Raw genomic sequence first — 25821 nt, forward strand, 5'->3', positions numbered from 1 at the left:
GATGTCATTCTCAGTCAGTTCATTCCCATGATGTCAGACAGTTGGGGTTTTCTTTCCTCCTTACTGCTTTGCAGATGGGGTTTTAGGCTCTAGATAAAGAGCACAGATTGCCTGCACTGTGCTCTTCAGTCCTAGCCCCATTTCCTTCCTGGCCAGGCAGTGGTCACTGAGAAGATACATACCACAAGAACAAGGAAACAAAACCACCTAACTAAGCAAAAAATGGAAATCCTCAGAGTTTCATCCAATTTTCCTGTTTTCATAAGGCAAGGAGAGCTGAGAAGTGGCTAAGAAATTAGCTGTTGGTTTCTCAAATGTCACATTCTGTAACTGCTTTTCTTTAAATAGAAAAATAAGATTTAAGGTCCACTTAGTTCTGAGACAATCACCACGCAACTTTGCCACTGGCAGCTTCAGAGCAATGTGTCTGCACACTGACCTGCATTCCACATTTCAACAGAACAGATGTTTTTGGTTTTCCAAAGACATCTGTGATGAATCACACAAAGCCTGGCTTGTCAAATGTATTCCTTATTCCCCCTGACACACAGCTTCCTCCTTTTCCAGCTCATGACCTATAGGGGAGCTGTTGAGTTTTCAGAGTTTATTATAAAAAGCAAGAGCATTCCGAAAATACTGAAAATTACACAGGAGGCAGCAAACCTCATAAAATGATTCTCACTGCTAATGAGGGAAGATGCAAGCACCTGGAAACACAAAAAAACCCCATCCCTTTTTCACTGCAGCTACCCCTGAAGTCCTCACATCTGGTTATTTCATGATGAAAACCCTGAAGACTGCTAGTATTTGACCTCCTAATAAAAATATTTATCATGGGATGTCCAACACCTGAGCAAGCCAGACAGAGGAAGAAAGCCATCCATTTCACACCTGGAAAAAACCCAAGTAAACTCCCCCCAAACCACCAGGCTTATCACTGAAACTGCATTCACACAGCACACAAACAGGGGGTTGAGGAGGGGTTTCTGCTCTACCATCCAGTTCCCCCTCAGTCCCATCCCTGTCACTAAGCCTTGATTTTAACCAGACTCTGCTGCTCTCAGATCTGACCCCTGAGCAGCTGTTTTCCTTTTACTGCTCTCCAAGAACGTTTCTCTAACCCAGAAGATTTTCTAGATTCAGTCTGGAGGGCTGAGGGCTGCTTAGCTCTTTTCCTGTTTATCAAAGCAGTATATGAAAAGAGGAATATTGAAGCAGGACATGAAGCAACCCCTCGCCCCCCAAACCACAAAGAACTGCCACGTAAGCTGCTTATCTATCAGTTATTGTTGCTTCCCTCCAGTCTCAAATTCTTCCTGTCAGGAAAAATCCTTAGCAAGCAAAACTGAACTAAAAGACAACGGTGAGTGCTGTAAAGCAGCCTTAGAAAGACCCCATGCATTGTAGCTCCCTGTAATACCTACATAGTGAGCTCCAAAGTGAAAGAAATTGCTAATTCTGTGCAGTTCTGTTCTGCTCAGGTGTCTCCTGCAAGTATTAATCCTGGCTGCTCCCTTGGAAAGTCAATTTGACCCCCACTTCACAATTAGGGATCAAAAAAAAGCCCAAAGCCAGTGATTTGGAGCACGACTTTGGGCTCTGACTCCTAAGGTCTTGCAAACCATCCCACGGTGAGTTAGGAGATACATCAGGATGCTGCCATGCACCCTGTTGTCCTCCCTGGCCATGGCCCATGTCCCCAACAGGGACATCAGGACAGGTGATACGGGTGCCACAGCTTATATTACAAAGGGTGCTACCTTCAAATGTCACTGATTTCAGTGACACTGATGTCACAGTTCAACTGTACTGAAACAGTGGGCTCAATTTTACCTTTCTGTCATGTCCACTAAAGGGATTCTGACCCCTGACAGAAGAGCTGTGAAGCAGGAGGGAAAAGAAGTTGGATGGAACAAGGAAGATAAACCAACACTATTTTTCATCAATCCAAAAAATCAGCTGCTATGCAGAACCAGAGATCCCAGAGACAAGAACAGACACAAGAGCTCCAATTCCCCCCACTAGACAAGCTAACCTTCTAATAGCTATTTCTCAGGAGTTGGGCAAATTTCAGATTCTGACCCAGTGGATGACATAAAGCAGCTGCAGCATTCCAAAAGGCATCTTCATCTGCCTGGCTCTGCACAATACCTATTATACAGAATTGTAGCTCCATGTGCAGCTAAGCCACCAGGGAGAGAGAAGAGCCATTAAAGCAAAAGGGCAGTATTGGCAAAAGAACAAATGGCTATAGACCTTATGAGCTTTAATATGAAGTTTGATCCGCTCATGAAAGGGATTTAAGAGATGGTTGCCTGTGACAACAGAACTTCAGATTCAGCAATCCCCCAGCCTTGCTCTGGCCCTGCATTCTTATGCCAGAGGAAAAAGAAGTTGCAGACCCCAGGAAAGCTGTTGAGCAAGGGTGCTGCTCTGCTACACAGCCAGCCTGCCGCTGACCTACCATCTTCCTTAAAACAGCCTGGAAAGCTCATTCCAGAGCTGCTACTCTGCCTCCCTGAAACACTTCTCCACCCATTTCATTTTCCTACCTGAAAAAAACCTTGATTGCCAACCAAGTCAGCTTTATTTCCCTCTTCATAGGCATTAGGCTTGTGCCTGCCTGAGTCCTTCTGCAAGTTAAGCTGAGAATGAGACAATTTCTGAAGTGGAGGAAAAAAACCCAAAATGCCATATTCACCCAGTCAGCAATCTTCTGAAGATGAAGACTGCTTCATGGTACTGTTTTATGATCTATGCAAAACTATGTCACCAACTCCTCCATATGATGCTTGACAGCTCCTACCACACCACAACACTCTGCCTAGACCTGCACCTTACCCTACCAGTTTAGAAATGCTGAAGAGTCTCATCCCACCTGCATCAATAAAAGCTCAGAAATTCTTCTTTTCCAGTTTGACTTTGCCAATATGCACTGCAAAGACAGGCTGATCCAGCATTCCTTGTGGCACTGTTTATTCCCTACTCCCATGTCCACCAGGCAGTGTGCTGATGCCAACCACCACGCAGTGTTCTGCATCTCTAAATGCAGATTCCCTGTGTTTTCCATATGAAATATTCAATAACCAAAGAATGCTCTCAGCTTTATGTGCAGTTCTCCATCAATTAGGAGCCAAAACACAGCAATGACATCTCAGCTCTTAAAGGCTCTGCTGCTTCAAAACAACTCATCACCTCCAGTTATTCAACAGCAACATTACCACCTCACAACAGCCTTTCTGTTCTCCTTAACTCTTCCCTCTCTGTCCAGTTTTTGAGTTGGTGGCATCCTGTTCTGCCAATCACAAGCCCTGTATCCTGCAGCCTCAGGAATAGTCAAACAAAAGGCCATGGACTCAAGAGACAAACTCCCTCCTGATCACTGATCTATCCCACTACCCACCCAGCTGACACAACCAAGGCAGACATCTTGCCGTAACAATGGTTTGAGACATCACCCAATGCTGGAAAAGAACCCCTGACCCATGAAAGACCACAAACACTACTTTTACAATTAAAAATCACTTTTATATGCTGGATCTAGCCACATGCATTATGAGGACAAGGTATCATTTGAGTCCAGAGATGAGGGAGCAAAGAAACACCCTTTGCAAATTCTACACTCTTCAAAAAAGTCTGTCTTGAAAAATACTCATCTTCAGACCTACAAATAACCCATTAATCCTGTTAATTGACTATCCAAAGTTCCTTATTAAGTGAAATACTAAAGTAGGCCATGTTAAGAACTACAATTCCTCCCAGATCCCTTATCTTCCCTCTCTTCTTGGCCTTCTACAGAAACTCTACCCTTTTAGTAGCATTAATTACCACCCGAAACAAAACATTCACCTAATGCACCAACTAAGAGGCACAAAAGGCTGAGGAGGCAGCAATGAATTATGTTCAGTATTTGTTAAGCCAGTGCCAGGGCATCTGCTGCAAGGCTGTGGTGAAGGTGTTCCCAGCACCTCAGCCATCAGCTCTGGACAACTGGAAACCCTGGAGGGATGTTTGCTGCCACAGCTTCAACCATTGGCAAAACAGCTTTCTGACCAACAGGAGTGACAAAGAATAATGCTTCTGTTCATAATACACAGTTGTTCTGGGGAGATTTCTATTTCACAAGGACCCAGGCAACAATTTCCAATTGGCATGGTATGAATGTATGAACATCATCAGGTCTGATCCATTTTGAAGCACACACAGTGTGAAATAAAAAAGCAACATTAATCTGTGAAAAGAAAAAAAAAAATTAAGTAATTCTTCCATGTCAAGTAGAGATAGCTTGGTAGATCTCATTTGTTAAATACAGAATAATTTCACAAAAAGAGAATATAGCTTTATATTAAGCATTTCTCCTATGGTTGGCACTACTGGTTAAACACATTACCATCCTGCTCTACATTCAAAGAAGTTTTTAAGATGTTGTCACAATCTGACTGTCTCTGTTCACACATGTTATAAATCCATCCTCTTTCCCCCTTCCCCTAAAAGGCTTATTTTTTTTAAGAGAATACCAAGCTTTCACAGTAGTGCTTATTTTGCCAGTCATATTCTTTCGTAAAGATATTTTTATCTTCAATAGCAACACCACAAGCAAGTGTAGGAAACAAGGTAGAACCACTTGAAAGGAAAGGTTGGGAGAAACATGGCATAAGACTCTTGTATGCCAAAGGAAAAAAAACCCAATAACTGCCATGTAACCCCAAAATAATTGGCTCCATACTTTCAACATTAAAAGCAGCCCCTTTCAAGATAAAAGAAACCAGGCTGCCCATAGTGCATTCTTATCTCCAAAAGGTTGATGTTAACTGCACATTTGAAAACTAACCTCCAGGAACAGTCACGCTGCCACAAGGCTGTTAAACCCTTTGTGTTTGAAAACTCTGCCTGAACCAAGCCTGCAGCTTTATCAGATTTGGGCACTGAATTTGGAATGATGGGGGGGGCTTGTGTGTGTGTTTGCACTGCTCTAGTTTGGTATTTTGTATTTTGTTTGTTTTAAGCAATGCTACATTCTCATATCCTTCTTGTTCCTACCCAAGAGGAAAAATCCAGGTAACAAGACTTGAACTGTGGAAGGGATAAAACACAAGGTTGAATCCTGAATTAGGATATTCTGCAGGTACTGTATGTATGGATGTGTGCATGTTTTAATTCACTGTGAAGGAAAACATTTGTTTAACACACGACTGAATTGCATCCAACAACGTATGAAAACACCACTTTCCTTTTGGCTTTAGCTAGAGGTAACTTCAGAAAAAGAACATTATTTTACTGTACAGATACACATATTTCTACAAACATTTGAAATTTTAATTAGATAAAATATGAGGGACAAGTTGAAAGCATTACAAGATACAGTCATTTGCCCATGCCCTTTTCTGGTGCCCTGTTCTAGATTCAATGCTTTAGCAATTGAACACACACACACAATAAAATTCAACAAAACCTAACAAACCCACAACTAAAACTATTTCCAAACAATTCCAGCAGACCTTGAGCAGAGTAACATCCAATAATGAGAGCACAACTGGGCATCAATTCCCACAGCACCCTTGAAAACTAAAGTATGTAAGCAATTTTAAGACATAACTCTGAATTCAAGCAGTATGTTCTTATAGTGCTTGTATTTATTCATTCTTTTTTGCATTTAAAACCCTGCAGGCCTTCTTAACTTGCATTTCCCTAGGCAGAAACAAGCTGTTGCTGCCCCAAGTAGCCCCTACTCCTTCCTCCCTTCAGAAAAGACTCCAGAGACAAAGCAGCAAGACAGGTTTTCTATTCCTCATCTTCCCCTAATCCACCAAACCCTCACTACTGCAAAGTGGTCTCCTAATTGAAACAATTTTAATTGACAAATAGAAGAACAAAGCTTTTTCTGTGCTTCCCTGGCCATCTTCTCCTGTGGTTTTGGTTACTCACTGGGCTTACCTGAATTTGCACCAAGGTGACCCTGGACAGCCAGGAGGTGCAGGTGCACAGCACCAAGGCCCTCAGAGCTCACAGCCTTCAGGAGGCAGCTTCAGAGAATCCCTCAGAAATGCTTCAAAGCTGACAGAGAAAGTCTCCTACAAAAGGGCTTTTAACCTATTAAAGGATTTAATTAACGGGTGCTCCTTGCTTCTGCTCAGAGAAGATGCAGGTACTTGGAACTTGGGGTTTTTTTTCATCATCTGCATCTCTGAGGGCACACATCCCATGGCTACAAATGCCCTGGGGATGGAGGCAGCAGAACTGCCAGGAACCCAGCAGCCTTCAAGCAAGCAACGTCAACATTAATTATTGCAGAGACAAGGCAAAATAATACAGAGGCAACAAAGCTTTGGCAGCATCCAACTTATTTCCCTGCTGCTCTTCAGGAGCACTTCTAATGAAATAAAATGGAAATCCCCACTTTACACTGCAGATGAAGGTGACCTTGGGAAGTGAAGGAGAAGAGGAATAAAAGGAGATTGAGCTTAGAAATCTACCTGGTACCCAACAGACAGCTCCATCCCTCCACCTGCTAACAGAAGGGGACAGATCTCCTGAAGTGTCACAGCAAACCTCATCATCTTCTGCCCACTGGGTTTCCCCCACACCCCCCAGCTGCAGAGACTTCAGCTGCAGACATGAACCTTTCTTAAGAAACTCCCTCATCTTCTAAGCCTTCCTTTTGCCAACATTGCTATGGTGAAGCTGCAAAAGCTGGAGGCTACTCAAGGGAGGATTTGGGTAGCAAGTTACACACTCAGCACTGAAGGAGTGAGGAAATGTACCTGGAGAGAGACAGAAACAAGAATATCCCAAAAATCACTACCCCAGAGAACTTCTTAGCCCTAAGATAAGAAGTCTCTGCTAGTCTGGGTTTGTTTTTTGGTTGGGTTTTTTGTTTGTTTGGTTTGGTTTGGTTTTTTTTTGTGGGTTTGTTAATTTTCCCCACCCCCATCATTTTAACTTGACCTTTATGAAATGACAATCCAAGACCAAACAGTGCACCAGAAAGGCTATTTATCTACAGCCTGCAGGACTCCATCCCCATTGTCAGTTGCATGATGACAAGTAAAGAAATCAAACACAATACCCAACTCAGTTTTAAAAAATTTCCCATATCCTTTCTACATAAATCACTTGAAAAGGTCAAAGCAAACCTTCAGTAATTTGAAAAAACCCCAAAGCCTTAAAACTGGTTTGGCACAGAGATAAATATATAAAACCAGCTCCTGAGTGGTGATTCACACAAATTTGCTACATGCTACCTAATTGCTGAAGCAACAAAAAGTCCTACAGTTGCAATTTGCAAAAGCCAGCCTTGTTTTTATAGTCATGACTTGAGATTGTGTAAACATGGACTAAGGTTTACAAAAGAGGGATTGGATGAGGTGGGAAAATGGTGAGGCAGTTTGCACTTAAACACTTCAAAACCTCATCGATTTGTCTTCAGCAGCACTATTAATATGCTCCATGGAAAAATACTCTTGAAAAGTGGGGCAAGTGGGGTCACTCTTCACAACCACAAACAGCAAGCAGCACACAACCTCCATTTGTCTCTCTACAGTAGATAGGCACCTATTAAACAAAGCTTTCTACAAGTCTATGCATTATTTCCAAACACACCTTGGACAGCTATGGGTTAAAACTCTTTGGTTGCTCATATCTAAGGAGACTTCAGCTTCCTCTTTTTCATCCTTCAGCTGAAAATGATCTGAATGATTTTCAAAAGGCTTACAAGTTTAAGAAACACAGATTCCTCTGAAACCAAAACATTACTCATCTTAGAAGAATATTTGATAAATAAGGCAAAGCCAGGGAGGAGAGTTTTATGCCCACAGTGAGCAGACACATTCTTTTTAGAAGCTCTTATGCTCACAACAAAAGAATGTTCTTCTAAAGCCAGGCAACAACAACAACAATTTATCACATCAAATGCTGCAGAATAAGAACATGAGCTGGAATTGTTAAATCAATACAACTTGAACACAGCATTGAAGGTGGAAGGCCTTTGTCCATGCAACTTCATCGTAACAAGGTGAAAGTCCAGTTATACAACCCACAGAGTTATTATCCAGCCTGGCTCTGATTTAACAGGGGGAATTAGGATAAATTGCATTTTTCCATATGCTCTTCATGCATCCAGAGTGTGCAAGATTTATGGCAAAAAAAACTGTAATCAGATCTGAATCTGCAAGGTATGAAATTCTGCAGAACAAAATCAGGACCCAAACCAAAATCACCTATTTCTGTGAATTATGTTCTTCCCGAATCTAAGCCATTATATACTGCAAGTGTTTTACTTGAATACAATGAAAGGAACACTACACAGAAAGCTTAATCCATGTGACACCCAAACTGCAGAGAAGTCAGGAGAGGTCTGGCAAAGCTCAGCCACCAAAGGTGAGTTCAAGGCTCAGGTAACAAAAGCTCTTACAACACAAACTAGCAAGTAGACAATCCCTGAGGAGGACATGAGACCTCTTTCTGGGAGACCTTTTCCTACAAAGACAGGCAACAAATGGGCCTTCTGGGCTTTAGAAATAAGCATTTAGATTGGCAAAATCCCTCTTTTCCTTATGCTGGAACAGAACAAAGAAATCCAAGAAATGCAGCTGGCATTGCACATTTGTCTGAATTCACTCTGAAGCCTGAAGGCCTAAAAGAAACTTCAGGGAAGGGAAAGTAACAGATGGAAAGGAATAGTGGTAGGACTGCAGAAACTGGAAAGGAAGAGAAAATGGTTATTTTCGTAGTTTAAAGAGGTTTTTAATTTGAGTTTTGGTTTGGTTTTTTTGGGTTATGCTTTTTTCTTTTGTTTTTTGGGAAGGGGGGGTGGGTAGGAAGGTGTGGGTGGATATTTTTTTTGTTTGTTTGCTGGGGAGGTGGCACAATTTGTTTCTCCAGTTCCCTCTCACTGGAATGTAGGTAATGAAACACTTGAGCTTTGGCAAAGATATATATATTTTAAAAAAAAAGAATCCTAATTAAGCTTACCGGAAACAAAAGAAAGCAAAGCAAACTTCAACAGTAACAAAGGGCAAAAACCCCATGTTCACTGTATCACATCTTCCTTGCTGGCCAACAGCCCAGAGTTTTCATTACTTTTTTTTTTTTTTTTTCCTACCCCCCTTTCACAATCCCACTACCAAGCCCTGGCCCAGGACACTCAGCTTTACAAACTGTATTTGCAGGAGGTCAAAAACCCAGCATGTGGAAAGTGTTAACTTTTCATGTAGTAGAGGAGGTTCTTCAAACTACTACTGTTCAGCTCCAAAATCTCAGAGCTTCACAGATCATCAGAGGTTTGTGAACCACAGAGAAGGGCAGAGTTAGCAAAATAAATCAAGAGTTCCTGTGGGATGTCCTGGTGCTTTACACAACAAGAGGCACCAGGCACAAAGCAGGCTCAGAATTAAACAACGGGGAGGACTTCTCAAATTGCAGGAGGAAAGAGCTGTTTTATAACCTGGAATGTACTCTCTCTTTCTTTAACCCTTGGGGTTTAGAGGCACTGTACAAAATAATTCAGTTTGTGGCAGAAGCATTGGGAGGAAGGGAAAAGGGAGCAGGAAGTGTGTCTGGGGGAGGGAAGGAGAGGAATCCACTCAACTGTTCCACCCAACTAGAACAATCTATTTCACCATGGCAATAAAAGTTATCAGCACCTTTTAAATGCCAGATTTCTTCCTCCTGTTTGGTAGCATAAAATGAAGCAATATTCCATGCCAGTTTTCTGTACTAGATGACCAAAGCCAATGCAGATTTCTCAACCATCAGTACTGTTGGCATTTTTTATTGTGTCATTACACTCACAATTGTGTCATTACTCTCACAACACAACAAGTCTCTTTCATAAGACTCCAAGTTCTTAAACACAGCAATAATTTAGGAAACAATCTCTTCTGCTTTCATCTCCCCAAAGAAGAAAGTTTCTAAGTTCACAACTCTCAAGAATTTTAAAATTTAATCTTGAAATACCTCATCAGAAGGAAACCTACCTGGCAACATTCTGAGATGTATGAAAAATAAGGAATGTGAAGAGCAAAAGATTTTTGTGGAGTCTGCCTGAATTACTCCATGTTTGATGTGGCACTGCCTGTACCTTCTTCACTAGAGCAAAGGCAAGAAGTGAACAACGTGCTGAGGTTCCTTCCTCCAGAAGGTGTGATGCTACAGCATTAAGAGCAGCTCTACCCAGGACACAGGCAGTGGCAGGACTCGTAGCAAAATGAACAAACAGCACAACTGGTGGCCCCAATCTTGAAAGATATTTATTTCTCACAAGTGGGAATGGGAAATCCAGAGTCTAATCCCATGGCTCACCGTTTCATTACAGTTGTTTTCCATGTACAAGAAGACATTAAGATGCCCAAAAATGCATTCTACCTCTTGGCAGGGAAAGGAATCCCCCATCAAACACAGATATGAGGGCTCTGGTTCAGATTTCCAGCCTCCCACCCACCAGCTGAACAGGTCTCCCCACCCTCACCTGCTGCTGTCCCAGAAGCAGTGGATGTTTACCCAGAACAGAACCCCCATAACCTGTAGGGCATAAAATGCTGCTGATGGCTTAAGAAATTCAATACTATCATACTTCAGTTTATTCCACAATCTGTGTAATCCCTGGGAGTTTTCCTTGGCAAGGAAAAGCAAAAAGCAATGACAAAAAAAACCCCAAGAATGCGTAATCAAGCACTGGTTCTGTTTTACAGCTGGCTTGAAAGAAAAATGAGTGCATCTGCCTACTGAAGTAGTTACTGTCTTGTTCACCCAGTACAGTTATAGCAGCATATACAGGATATTTAGGACTGAATCATGGATTTGGGGGCTGATTCCATGCCAAAACCCCACTGTCAGTACCACTGCTACAGTGCCATCTGGGGCAGGAAGCAATGATTAAGGCCAATGATCTGTTGTGTAAGAAGAAAGTTAATTTCATGCTCAGTGTGGTATGCAAGATGCATTAAAAGTCTAGTTACCTGTCTGCTAATACATGATTTCTCTCTTTTTCCTGATGTCCAGCCTCTTGCCCTCAAATGCCTTGCTCTACTGAACCCCACACACCCCCTGAGCAAGGATTTCATGGATGTATGTGTTAAGGAACTGCAAAGTGCTCTGTGCAGATCACCCCGACTACTGTAACATGACTCTCTCACCACGTCAAAGCTGTCTCTATTTATTTACTTCTTGAACACTCAGAAGAAAACTGCTCCAAGACCTTTTGAAAATGTAATCTCATTCGCTGTAAATACATACACATAAAATGGCACCACTTGGGAAGACATCCAGATAACATTCTCAGTGATGTTAGCTACAACCTAGCTGAGCCTCTGTTGTTTTTTTTTCCCCTTAATGGTACATTTGTAATTAATCTTCATTATGCCTGACAAGGGTAAGAAAGCAGAGTGAGTGCTGAGGAGGAGAAAATCAACTAACAAGACAGAATGCTTGTTCCTCAGATGTTAGCAAGCCACCAGTCTGGCAAAAAGTGTCTGTGAGCAGTGTGCTGCCTTCCAGTGGATAATAACAAAGGATAAAATCTGGCCCAAACACGCACACACACACACACAATGAAAAACCCAATTATATATGGGCCATAAACAGCAAGATAAACCACAGAAGCTGAATTAGCTGCAAAAACTGCCTGAGTTTCACTGCAGTTTGGTTTTCAATGCCTCAACTGCCATCACTGCTAGCCAACCAACCCACTTGGCTCCACATCTCCTTCCCTTTCTAAAACACCTCTTCAACAAGAATTCCTTTCCTCCTCACAGGAACTTTCAAGTCAACATTCCCACTGCACAGATAAGGAGGAGGGACTGCCCAGCACCAGGCAGACACCACCTGCACCACATGATGGGTTGGTGCTCTTCCAAACAGGCTCCACCATCTTCAAATCCACCTGGAAGAGAAGCCTTTGACTTGCCATAAAACAAACCACTGAGCCACTTAGATCTTTGACAGGTGAAATAAGTACTTGTAGGATGAGATTTGCACACCACCATTTTACAGCTATCACAAAGGACATCCAGGCTTATATTCAGCTTTGCCACAGATGTTTTTGGTTTCCCAGAGGAAGTCACTGGGTTTGCTTGTGGCTCAGCTCTTACCTTGTAAAAACTTCTTTCATACTCAGCCATACTGTAACATTACCTATACAATTAAAATCATGAGATCCTCAGGTATCAGTTGTGGGTCAAGGAGAGGATTACGTGAAGAGTAGTTCTCTGTTAAGCCATTTCAAAAATCAAGACACCAGGTGGGATTATACTGGCATTTATTCAAGGAGTTAGCCCAGTTGTGTAATATTAGCACTGTTCTAGGACAGGATGTCCCACAAACATCACTGTTGCTTGTATGACTTTTTGGTTTTTGTCTTTCTGGAAGCCATTCTTCAGGTTTCAAAGCTTAACTGCAGTCACTATCTGAATGTGAAACAAACAACATGAAAGGTTTGGTGCACAGCATCCATGAAATAATCTTGCCAGGATAAGAGACTGAACCATGAAAATAAACTGCACATATTCTCACAGAGATACCTATTTTATGCTCCTGAGATTCATAAGACCTTAAGATTGATGTCTGAGTACTTGATGCAATCTGGCAACTGCTACAAAATAATAACAGCTAATAGCTTGTCTCATAGAGAAAGAAAAATAGAGAATAAAAACTACATAGCAGCTGACAAACAAAAATATTTTAATCAGTCACACATTCCCTTTCAGCATAGATGCAAAAAAGAGAATTCCCAGTATGAAAATAAATCAAGCAAAATGCTTAACGATGGTGAATTATAAACAGAAGGTAAGGAAAACGCAGTGTAACAGAACTACCAGAAGTCACAGAAGCATTGTGTTCTCTCTCTTGTTGAGGAAGTCTCCAACAATATTGTATCCACTTCCAAAATATTCTTGGCTTAGATCTTCCACTGCATACCTCTCACTACAAAGCAGAAATAGTCCTTTTTGGCTCCCTGACAGAACTCAATGCAATTGCCTAATGGCTCTCTTTTGTTTGCCACAATACTTTACCTCTAAACCTTCAGAGAAAAAAATAACAATGAGTTTCAATCTTGTAATGTAAAATTTAAAAAAAACAACCCACCAGAGTGCAGAGTTGCATTATTAATTGTGCTAAACATGATTCTAGAGTTCAGCTGGCACAGTGGACACTGGTTTTAGGGTCTCCACTTATAAAGGTTTCCTAGCAAAAACTCAAATAAAAAGGCCAGCTTTAGAGCTGATGACACCGTAAATTACTTTCAGAAAGCAGAAGTAAAATAACACTATTGAAAATTAATTCTATTCTTCTCTTAGGAGACTTAAAATAAAACCAAGGCACTTGACCTGAAGGTTTGTGAATGGATATTTTGGTTTTGGAAGATTAAGTACAGTTGTTACTCAGAGAGGTGGCACTGGGCCCCAAACTTGAACAATCAATGTAAAAAGACAGTTGAAAGAGCACAGATTTAAGAGCTAAGCAATATATACCTTCAGGATATGTTAAGGCAAGAGAAGAAACTCAAGAAACTGCAGCAAAAGGAACACACACGGTATGCAAACCATGAAGCTGGAACTGTGGCCCAAGGCTCCCCAATAAAGGGTACAGCTCTACCTGCCTAAAAGACCTGAAATCACTTTTAGTGATGAAGATGATGTGTTTTACATTGGAGTTAAATCTTTATGCCTCTGTAAAGACCTTTGTAAACCTTCTGGCTGTTTTATCCAATAAAATGATGATATTTACAATAGGTTTAACAGTTAAAACTTTCCAAAACAAGGCAAATCATAGTGAACACACACAGAGAACACCTCTTACATGTGATCTGGTCTTTGTAAACACCTTCCAGCTCAAGGCCACTTATATTTAGGAATATCTCCATCTGAGCTCAGCTCCTATGAGCTCAGCATTTCATTAAATTCTTTGGCTTACTTAATTCTGCTCCTGGTGAGAAGCGTGATCTGAATTACTGTCTTGCCTCCTCAGTGCACAGCTCTACCTTAAAGCCAAACGTATCAGTTTCCTGTTCTCCCTTTATCCATTAAAATACTTGCACTCAAAAAAAAAGCCCTGCAACGTGTTCCCTACGGAAGAGTTTGTTATGCAAATAAATCTAAGGTTTCGCTTACACAGGAAAAGCAGCAAACTGATGCCTCTGCCTATTTTTTGACGTGAACTGAAGCTCAGCAGAGGATCTGCTGTGGCTACAGAAAAATCTTAGGCTACCAGTTTTTCAAATGTCAAGCCTATAGTCCTCACTGCAACAAGAACAAAACCCTCCATCTGAACCATCCCTGCCATGGAAGCACTGCAGCAGCGAGCAGAGATGAAATGAAAAGAAGCAGTGGCTGCTTATGTTGGCACTTGCTTCAAACTAATGGAAAATTTCAGCTCTCACTGCATCTAGAACAAGTTATTAAGGGAAAAGGTTCAGCTTTCAAACAGAAAAGGCTTACATTGCTTGTTCCCTTCTCAACACTCTTGCAGCAAAGGCAATTCAGGAAATAGCACGTCTTGACTATGTAGTGTATTAATATCTGATTATTAGGGGAATACACCATCAAATAAAATACCTCTCCTCTGGGAAACAGGAACAGTGATAAGAGGACTCATGACCCACACAAACGATTGGTACAAAGAAGATATTCCTCTAAATGCAAATGTTAAGAAGAGCAATGTAAGGCTAACTAATGACTTAATACCAACAGACCAAAATATATCCACCTAATTATACCCCTCTTTTGATCAAAGGAAAACTGCTATTTGGATAATTGTGTCAAGGGAGAATCTTTACCTTTCACACGCTCAGGAGAATTTTGCACAAATATTACTAAGGCTGCTGTTTGTTGACATGAACAGTATATAGTTTGTCCTCAGAGAGGACAAGCACCTTGCCAGCCTGCACATATGGCAACTGCAGTGACCTTTCAGCTACTACAGGTTTGCACTGCATTTAAGAGCTACTTAGGAAGCCAATATTGTATATTATGTAACAAAAGATTAAGCATTAATGAGGCAAGAATAAAACTGTTTATCTAAACCCCAATCTAAAATGAAACAGAAGTTTATGCTGAAAGCTCACATTGCACTCCTTTTGTCTCCTAACATTAACAGAGCACAGCTTATTTAGTCTCAGCTAAATCCCATTTCATTTGGAAAGGAGGACTTTGCTATCAGAGTATTTTTCCTAAAGAATAATGTGACACATACACAGTTAAGGGCATGAATACAGCACGTTGCAGGAATTTTGAGCTAGGGAAAACAGTTTCTATTCATTACTTCTATTTACACTGTGTTTTAAAGCTAAATACAGAAGCATCCACCAAGAGGCAAGGCATTTTGGTTGCACTGTTGTCTCTTGCTAAGCAACCAAACCCAAAATCACACACACCAAAGATACCTACGTGCTCAACAGGGAAATCCAAAACTAAATTAAGCCAAAGTCTGCATGCTTCCTCACTGCCCTCTTTTTAGACTTCTCACTATGCAAGCAGCTCTACAAGACACACTAAGGAGTGTCAGCCTGCCAGAAAAAAAAAAGGCCAGCAGACAATTAGACCATGAGGACCATCACTGGAGCACAAACCTTCCCTGAAGAATGTTGGAGGAGTTAGAAGAGAAGCTGGAAGCACTCAGTGAGGCACCATCCCCAAGCTTCAGAAGAGGTCAAAAGTACTTGGGCTTATTCCCATGAAAGACACAACATTTCCAAAACTTCAATTCAATTGCAGGATATGCCATGGCTATCCAATCACAGAACATGATATTATTCTGCCCCTCTGGCAGCTTACATGGGTTTAAATTAGAATCATAGAATCATAGAATAGGCTGGGTTGGAAGAGACCTCAGAGATCATCGAGTCCAACCCTTGATCAACTACCGCCACAGTCACCAGACTATGGCACTGAGTGCCATATCGAGTCGCTTTTTAAATGTCTCCAGGGACGAAGAGTCCACCACCTCCCCAGGCAGCCCGTTCCAATGTCTGATCACCCTTTCCATGAAAAAATTCTAATATCCAATCTGAACTTCCCCCGGCACAATTTAAGACCCTGCCCTCTTGTCTTACTGAGAGTTGCCTGGGAAAAGAGACCAACCCCCGCCTGGCTCCATCCTCCTTTCAGGTAGTTGTACTCATCCCCCTCCGGTTCTTGTGGCCAATGAACCAGCAGGAGATGTTTGAGTTTGGCTGCTCAGGCAACACATCTGCCATAAAGCAGGCTGCAGTTAAACAAACCTGTTTCTTCTGGGACCAGGGCCTTCTCAGCTCAGACAAACTACACCTGCACCCTGGCTGCAGCTCACAGAAGTGTTGGTGAGTGACCAGCACAGGGATATGCTGAGTGGAACCAGATCCAGCTCCACAGCTGAGCAAGCTGACACCATGACTTGGCCTCCTCTTTCTCCTCCTCTCACTGGGCATCACTGCTCTGCACAAGATCACATTCACTCCATGCTGCTATTTAACTTCTGCCTGTACCTAACGTGGAGTTAAGTTATTGACATGAAGACAAGCAGCCAATCCCCGATCTTGCAGGTCTTTAAGCACACTTCTCCTGGGCCTATCACAATGCTGGGGCTTCTGAAAATCTCACATTCAAGGAGCTCAGTGTAATCACCTAAATAATTCAGAGCAGGAGAGTTTTAAATACTCTGAAAATCCCATACTGCCACATAGGTTTAGCAAATTAACCCAAAAACAGAAGGAAAAACCCAAACAAAACACAAACCCCATATTTAAGCAAATCAGATTCTTAAATAAAACTTGTTGCTAGCTCTGACAAATCCTGTAAGACCTGTGTGTCACCACAATGCAGAAGGAACAAACATGCTGCTAAACATAAACAGATGAGAGCAGGATATTTCACCAACAGTGCCATTTACCTACTGCTATAACTGCCTGTGAGGAAACTATTCAGGAGGAAGACGAAAGGCAGAAAGACACATGGGAACAGAGAAGATAAAGACAGGTCAACAAAAGTCCAAGGACATTCCAGAAGTTTTACTCCATCCCTGCCAGTGTTCAAGGCCAGGTCGGATGGGACTTTGAGCAACTTGGTCTATTGGGAGGTGAGAATAGATGACCTTCAAGGTCCTTATCAACCCAAACCAGGCTGGGATTCTGTGGTAGGATTTCTATGAAGCATTTTTCCTCCAAACTATTCCAAAATTAACACTTGATGATCCAGCATTAAGACTGCTGGCTATCCCTGGTCCCTGTCAGCATTCTGATTTCAGCAGAGGGCATGCTCAGATAAGAGCTGGTTTCAGTTCCTCTGTCTCTTGCTTACACAAGCTTGAAGAGAATGCTACAGCTATTTACACTCAAGCCCACTGGGAATCTCTCTGACATAAGCTTTGAAATAAACAGGGAACTTGAAATAAGCTCGAAGAGTGAAGACCTAAACAAAAATACAGCTCTGCTACGCAGTGAACCCTTTCTTTCTTAAAGGGTTTTTTTTTTCCTTGCTGGATATTTGTTTAGAAGAAGCCATTAATAAAAAAAAGCTGAATAGCTATATTAAACTTATTAGAACACACACTGACAGATTCAGGGTTTTCTTAAAAGATTTGGTACGTTAACTGTGGCGAGAAAAAAAAGCAAAAAAAGCAAAGGCACAAGTCAAATAGGACATTCCTCAACATGCTCCTGGAAACTTAGTACAGGGCGGCCTAATTCTCATCTCTCGCCACAGACACTCTACACCTTCCAATATTATAAAAGAAATACAATGTCATATTCACTGCTACAGCCTGCTTTCCTATAGAGAAGCATCAGATTGATTTAATGTGAAGTAGGCTTGGTCTCTACAGTGATTCTGTATTTCTATTGTACTACTTATCTTCCATGATTGCCATGTTCCAGCTGCAGGGCTTAAGGAGATAATATGACGACTTCTTCCCCAGTGGAAGCAGCATAAATACAAGTGTCTAGAAAAGGTACACATTATACCAGAAGCAGGATAATAAGGAGATTTAACTTTTAAAATGGGTTTTACAGAGAGGCAAAAACCCTGGCTCCCCTTCCCACAGGCCTCAGTGACTAGCAAGGTAAACACCAATAAATTAGAAATGTGCAGGAGGTTATTGACCTACAGCCTGCTTTCCATTGAGGGCAAGTCACTTTAAAAATGCCCCTGACTCATTTTCAAATAGCTTCTGCAGAACACAGGAGTTGTGAGTGTTTCTGTGTCCATATAAAACCAGTCAGAGTTTCACTTCATTTTAATATTGTGGCTAAACAGGAATATAAGGCCTTTTTTTCTAGTGTTCCTGGAGGGTTACTTCACACTACAGTTGAAAAATGGCAAGCAAAATATCTGAAATTAATTCTGCTGATGAAAAAATACAGACAAATTAATTCCACAGCCTTGTAATTTCCATTATTCAGTATCCCACTTTAAGGAGAAAAAGTAAAACTGGACAGTCAAGTATTACTTACTGCAGCCTTTATCCTACATGTCTCACTAAAGCAAAACTGTAAATTGTGGCTGAAAAAGACTGGGAATTGAAAGAAAGCAGAAGTAAGACACAGAGGCAAAAATATGAAACAGATTAAACCATCCGTTGTAGGTCAAAGGTTATTTTTGGATCAGTTACCACTAGTAGCTAAAAATCCTGCTCAGAACCATCAACACACTGCAGCCCAGTTGCTCAAACTGAGTATTTAGTCTTCCCTATACTAAAAATTCAGACGTAATGAAACAAACACACAACACTTGACAAATGATAGTTCATATAAAGTTTCACAGCACTTGCAAAACTTTTAGGAAAAGCCTTAGGGTTGATACCCAGGCTTAAATGCAGAAGGTCAAGCAGCACAAACAGGGTCAGACACCTGCCCCAACTCTCAGTTCTTCAGTTTTTCTTTTCCTCTCTCATGTACACTGTTCTTCTCTATCACAGAGAAAAATTTTGCATTTGATACTGTATTTCATAGCTGTATTTCATAGCTCCTGCAATTCAAACTTAGTAAGAGTACTTCTGCCTCGCAGTTATTTCAGCATCAGCAGAATTCATTTCTAAAGTAAACACCAATTTTCTCTAAATACACTGCTAGGAGATATTCAAAAGAAAAGTGGAAAGAACTGCTTAAGCTGCCTGCATGCTGTATTTGTGAGATGTTGCTAAGCATGCTATTACAGCATTCCTTCTAAGCTGTCATTTTTCCAACACTGGGCCTTCAGGCCTCAAAATCCAACAGAATACTAAAGTAAAACCTACCTAGCCTTGATAGATAATGGAGTTTTTCCATCACTCTCCAAAGAATCAGTGAGCATAAATAACAAGGCACTCCATGAACCATTTCACCCTCCCCTTTCTATTTGACTTACGTGGTGCTACTATTTACCAACTAAAAGACTGTGATATCACAGCATCCATCTCACAAGAACATCTCAGAAGAGAATAGAAGTGATAGGTTTTAAAAATATTTTTATAGTCATGTTCTCCTCCCCAACCATCCAAATTCCACTCACAGAAGTCTAAACAACCAGTTCGGCTTTAAGTAAATATTTTGCGAATCACTAAAACACTGCTAGAAAATAGTCTCATTCCATTACCACTGAGTTACCTCCCTCCTAAATTCAGAACAAATATGAAAACCGCTTTCCAAAACCACCCTCCCAGCAGTTAAATGACACCTGCAGAACAGAAACCGAAGCTTCTAGAGAAGCTTGGCAATTAGGACTAATGGAAGAGTAACAAGATTCCCAAGGCTTCTGAAACCCTCTTTCCTTTGAAGAAGTCAACCACTCCTCCCTGTCCATCTTCCCTCTAAAGCACTTGCCAAGGTTTTCAGCAGAATGACAGTTATATAAGGTTTATGAAGTTCAGGGGAGTAATTAGCCACAGATCAATTCAGGAACTGAATGCACACACTTGCTGGCCATAGGTCTGAGGAAGGTGAAGAGTTAAAATACAACAACTTAATTCTGCAGGTCGTAGGAGCAGGCACATACCTCTGTCATCCAGATTCAATTAGATTTTGTTTTGTTTTACCCTTTCTTTAATTACTCGCTGTCATTTGAGCCCAACTGGGTGACATAAACGTATTATCCCATCATAATGTCAAAATTTAAAATTAGATTTGTCTCCATAAATACACTTCACCCAACCTTCGTGCCTCGGTCCAGCAATGACGACTATTTTATGTAACATCTTTCACACACTAGGACCTAAAAAATTGCACTAAAAATTACAGCTCCCTTTTCTGGCTGTGGATTTATCTTCCATTTATCTGAAGAAGATTCAGTTCGGGGTGAAAAGGAAATAGCTTTGTAAGATCAAATCCTAAAGCAGCAAGAGAAAAAAGCAAATTACATAAAGTCCAAATGTACTTACAGTCTCCTTATTCGGAAGCAACTCCTTTCGGATCCTGAAGAAGTTCTTGCCGTACTGCCTCAGCCCCTTAATAAAACGTTTCTGTGATGAAAGATAACAAAAACAGCATGTCAGGAGGAGGAAATAGAAAATAAAAAATGAAATCTTATTAATCAGCACAACAGTCAAACAGCATTCTTAGCTTAAGTACTGACGACAGAAGCACCGTACACCTACAAAGCAACAGAAAACAGACAAGGGAAAAACGGCTTTGAAAAGACACCGAAAAATTCAAACCACATTCCTTTCTATGTCAAACTTGGAAGCTTTAAAGAAAAGCTTTAAAGAAAAAAAAAAAAGTCAGTACCACAGTCAGTTCTTCCCCAAAACGACCGAAGCCTCCTGCTGCGCCGCTCTTCCGAAGTCTATTTTTTCAGCTAAGAAGCAGGAGGCGAAGGGAAAATACGCAACGCTGATTTTCAGGGGAGGAAAGTGCCTCTCCAGCCTAGGTGCTGCAGGGGTTAAAGAGCCCTTCCCGACGCCAGCCCTCCAGCTTCTCCCTTCCCGATTTTCGGAGGAATCCCAAGCGTTCTCCTCCTTCCTGACCGAGCCCCGGGCCAGCCGAAAGCGGGGCCGCCGCTCCGCCTGGCACGCCGAGACACTTCTTCTCCTTCCTCCTCCTCCTCCTCTCTCCTTGCAGCGGGGCCGGCGCAGGTTGGAGCGCGGCGGGGCGGCCCCGCGGCGATGGCGGCGGCGGGGGCTGCGGAGGAGCCGAGCGGAGGAGCCGAGGCGAGGGGAGGCGACCGGCGCGGAGGGCCGGGCCGGGCGGGCGGGAGGCGGCGGCCGCGGCCGCCCAGCATGTGATGGCGGCGGGGCTGGGCGGCGCGGAACCCGCGGGGAGCGCCGCAAAAGGCGGCCTGGATCACCGGCTCCCCCCCCCCCCACCCCCCTTAACCTAACCCAAGCTAACCTAACCTAACCCCCTGGCCCTCTCCTCCCCGTCACCGGGAAAGCCCTGCGGAATCAGCCGCGGGATTCAGGATCCCGTCGGGCTCTGCCTTCCTCCCCCTGCCGCTGCTGGAGCTCATCCGCCGCACCCTCCGCTGCCCCGCTTCGCTCTCCGACCCCGGCAGCTGCCCCTTGCCCTCGAGTTTCCCCTCTGCAATGTCTTCTCCCCCACCCCAGCTTCAACTAAGTCCCGAGGCTCCAGCTGTGAGCATCGCTCACTCCCCTCCTCCCCTTTCCGGGGCCAGCACCCTCATTCCGTAAATCCATCGCAGCCCCGGCACCGTCTCGCCTACAACCCCAACGTTGCACATCCAGCCCTCAGAAAAACTACAAGGAGTGCAGGTTTTTTTTTTTGGAAGGGGCACTCCTGAGGACTTTTTTCTTCCCTATAAGTAACACAGCTATCAACACTAGCAAACAGTACATTCTACCTGAAAAAAATTTTTTTTTGAAGGATACTGGAGAAAGATGAAGATGAGGGAGAGGAGAATTAGTAAGTCCCTAGTAAGAAATAATACCTCAAGCTGGCTTAATGCATTTTGGACCACGTCTTCTTGAAGGAGATGGAAAGGTGATTAGATCCTTCCATATTGTGACATGGATAAGGAATCCCAGAAAGGATAATTTGCTACCAAAATAGAGCTCTGCACAACTCCTAAGCTTCTACCACAATGCTGAATGAGTGAGCAATCTCTTTGGAACCTCATGCATATTATTTTGCAGAAATACTTCCACAGGGATCTATCCTTACCTAACCCTGACCCTCAAAACCAGCAAGACTGCTTGGGTTCGCCAAGAACACGCCTTGGGGCACAGAGACAAGAATTAACCACCAGTTGTATGTACTTTGAGATTATAGTCCCTCTTCCAATATGCATGATTTGCTCAGACCCACCTGCTCCTTTTAAACCAGCAAACAGAGCACTCAGGAGCAGGGGAGGTCAGTGACAGGGCTGCCTGGGTTCCTCAACAAGGCCACTTTTACTCATTGCAAGGTTCCAGTCCCCCATTTCACAGGCAGAAGCCACACAGATATCTATAGAACAAGATACCAAGTGTGCAGACTGCAATATGCAACTGGTCACTGATGCACAAGCACACTCCTCACTTCTTACCATAGGAATGACACCAAGGGGGGTGCCAGTCACACCATGCCATGCCATGCCCACACTGCTTCTGTTCCCTGCTTTTCCGGACAAGAAACTTCGGCAGCAGCAACAAATGCAGGAGACCAGATTCCCTATTCCTCATTTTGCCAAAGACTCATGATCTGAATTCTCAGGGGACCATTTCATTGAAGATTCCTTTTATCCAAACTATTTTACATGTGCTTTGTGTTGTGACTCAACTCTGTATTAAAAGAGCCTATAACAAACTATTTTTCTTTGAACTCAAGAGATGTCAAAAATCCCTACTGGGAATGTAAGCTTAGCACGTACCCCAGCTGAATAACAGAACCAGAGGCAGCCTGAAATGCTGTTCCCTATTTCCAGCCACAAGTGACATCAATCCTTCTGGCACTCTGAGATTTTGGCCAATTATCAGTGTCGCACAACATTATTTACTTGGGCACTGGGGCAGTGCAAGATACCCGACTGTAAAACAGTTGTGTGCCTCTGCTGGATGGCAAGAAGAGACACTTCTTAATACACAAAGATCAACAAAGCCCACAAAAATTAGCTTCAAAAACTTAAGACAGAAAATCAAAAGCTTAACAAAATTACTGAGATCTTTTTGAAAACATTTCCTTCTTTTTTTTTCCCCTTCCTATTCTAGCCTTCCACTAATTCAGGCATAAATATGAAGTTCTCCCTTAGCCTGCAGCAAGAACTGCTACTTCTTTTCTCCAAGTCAAGCATAATAGACCACTAAATGTTTTAAAAGATAAAAGAACTCAATAGTTGCACACCAAATCAGAAGTGACCTGTTGCTCTCCAGTGCCTCATAGAGCAGACTGCATAACAAAGTTTAAATTTACTCTCCTCTGGACAGGTGACATGCAACAAATTTTATGTCTGCATTTTAATGGTGCAGGAGATGTTGCACTACTCACAGAATGCATCTGAAAATGACAGCTCCTGAATTAAAATAGTCTTGTAATACAGGGCTGGTAGATCAATGAGGCTTAAACCTTATGGATGAGAAAAAAGTTTTGACAAAAAGCATAAGCGGCTCTGGAAGAGCTCAGGGGTTTAAAAATTCAAGTTCTGTACTTTAAAAAAATTTTACCATTTACATTTAAAACATTCTTCGTGAAAGAATTCTGTCAGCATTACTGTTTTTCCTGATCACTTAAGACAAACCATAACACAATTTTAGGAAAATGCTGTGGATAATGATTGCTGTGAAGTAGCACTAGGAAATCCCACGGCTTGCAAGGTCAGTCAGTGCTGAAAGCCAACCCAGCTATGTTTTACAGAGTGGTTACCATGGCTATCGACCAGCCACATCACAAGATCTCCTCATACCATTTTATAATTTGAGCTTCCTCAATGAAATGTATTAGATTCTGCACTATCCTGCTACAATGGGTAAACAGGGAGCCATAAATAACCAAGCAAGAACAAGGCACAAGCATGTTAATGTTTGCATGCGTGTTACTTGCAGGGCCCCTATTTTATCCCAAGAAACAAATATCATGACAAGATACAAAAAGCCATTATGTTGTGACTAACAGAGCTCAGATGGCATGTTTATCAACGTGATGATAATACCACTGGCAAAGCTGTAGTTAAGGTTATGCGTCAGGGTTTCTATTATCAAGAGATTACAGCTTGGCAGGAAAAATTTGCTGCTGCACGCTGAAATTCAGCACCCCAGGTTTTAACTGAGGCTCCCACTTTAGTTTTCTCCTTTGCTGCAGAAATCTAAAATAAAGCTGTTTCTCAGAGCTGGTAAGAATAACATCTAGTACAAAATAAACTGTTCAATCAATTTAAGAATTTCAAACCTAACCCTCATGGGCTTGAGAAAGACAGAATGACTGATAAAGCTGTAAATTCTTAACTGCTATTAATGTCTCCTCTGAGGTGGTACTTCAATCAGATTTAGATCAAATATTTTTCTCTAAGAAAAATCCATGTGCTCTTTCATTCCCTTCCCATGACTTCCACCTGGTTAATTAGTGAAGAGCATGTTGTAATGCCATATATTTACAGAGAGCCTTTTCTATTCCTTCTTAATCCAGGAAATAGGGACTTCTCTCAACCTTTCTTAAAATAAAAAAAATAAACTCCTCTTTAGACCATGTTCAAGAACAGCAAGTACTTCTTCCAGTGTTTTCCTTAAATTAGGAACATACACCAATGGAAGATTTTGCTATCATGAAAGCAATAGGTACAGTGCATATTTTGAGTGGCCCAAGGTTTTCTGGGCAGATGGCAACTGAAGTTGCAGCTTCCAAATTTAATGTGCCTTTTTGAGTTTTATAGTAAATACAGGAGGAACATTTCCAGGGTTTTTTAATAGTTCACAGTAAATAAATGCTAAAGACATAAAAGCATCTATACTTCTTAAATTTGACATGATGGAAAATTATGGGAGTTGTTCTGAAAAGAAAATGAGATTTGGTGATATCTGCAAAAATTCTGTTAAATGTGCAGCACATTTACAGATTGCCCCAAACAATTTTTTAGCATGCAGACACTGTATATGCAGACGAGCTGAATTTCACTGCATGGAGTACATTTTATTAAAAGCTTGGCTGAGTTTTAACATTAGATTCTGCTTGTGTGTGTACAGTGCAAATGAAAGCATTTGCTGATCATGTTAAATGATGCATACTGTCCTCTGGAAACAGAACTATCCTGGTGTTTCCTTAAGAGGACACAGTTTAACCTAAAGATGTCAAGTATATCTTACAAACCCACAACTTGTGTTATCAACTTCTTTTTTCCCCCACCAAAGTGTACCTGGCTGTAGCAGAAAATGCTGCTAGCAGTTACTGTTTTACCTCAAAGGAATTCTACCTGCTCAGTAACAAACAGGACAAAGTATTGCTCAGTAATTCCACCAAGGGCAAAAAGAAGTACTTTAAGTTGAAGAAAATGCAACCCTCTTCTAGCAGTAGAGGGGAGGGCAGAAGGGAAAGATGTTCCTCAGAAATTTCTTGGTTTAACACTGCTCTTCCTCAGACCAGCTTGGCCTGAACAAGGATTGGTCCCAAGGTAAAAGAATATTCTAGGTTACAACAGCATGTAGAACAAGTCACAAGCATGATGACTCAACAAAGCTCACCTGAAACCTTTGTAAAAAAAATAAATCAGTCCACTGGGAAAGAGGAACTACCAGGACAATCTACACTGAGGCCTCTGCTACATTCCCTGAACATGCCCTGCTGCTGGGAGAACAGGTTATGCTCCAGCCTCATCTGAACTTCATTTTATTGTTTCCTGTCACTACTGTAACTCTGCTTAATGTTTTATTAAATGTAATTTTGAAGTAGCAAGCACTTTTACCCTTAGCATTAGATCCTTGTGCCGTGTTACATCAGTGAACAGCAAGCTTGCAAAAATC

The 25821-nt window shown here is 42.0% G+C and overlaps 1 protein-coding gene across 4 annotated transcripts in view; it reads right to left on the bottom strand.

Moving 5' to 3' along the window:
- RERE (arginine-glutamic acid dipeptide repeats) overlaps nucleotides 1-25821 on the bottom strand; it is a 201214-nt gene that overhangs the window by 26278 nt on the left and 149115 nt on the right. For all 4 annotated transcript variants that reach the window (XM_030463519.1, XM_030463521.1, XM_030463520.1 and 1 more), the window contains one exon: nucleotides 20320-20400. In XM_030463519.1, coding sequence (XP_030319379.1) covers nucleotides 20320-20400 — 81 coding nt within the window. The remainder of the gene's footprint in view (nucleotides 1-20319; nucleotides 20401-25821) is intronic.

Source organism: Calypte anna, chromosome 21 (genome assembly GCF_003957555.1).
Source record: "Calypte anna isolate BGI_N300 chromosome 21, bCalAnn1_v1.p, whole genome shotgun sequence".
Taxonomy (NCBI): Eukaryota; Metazoa; Chordata; class Aves; order Apodiformes; family Trochilidae; genus Calypte; species Calypte anna.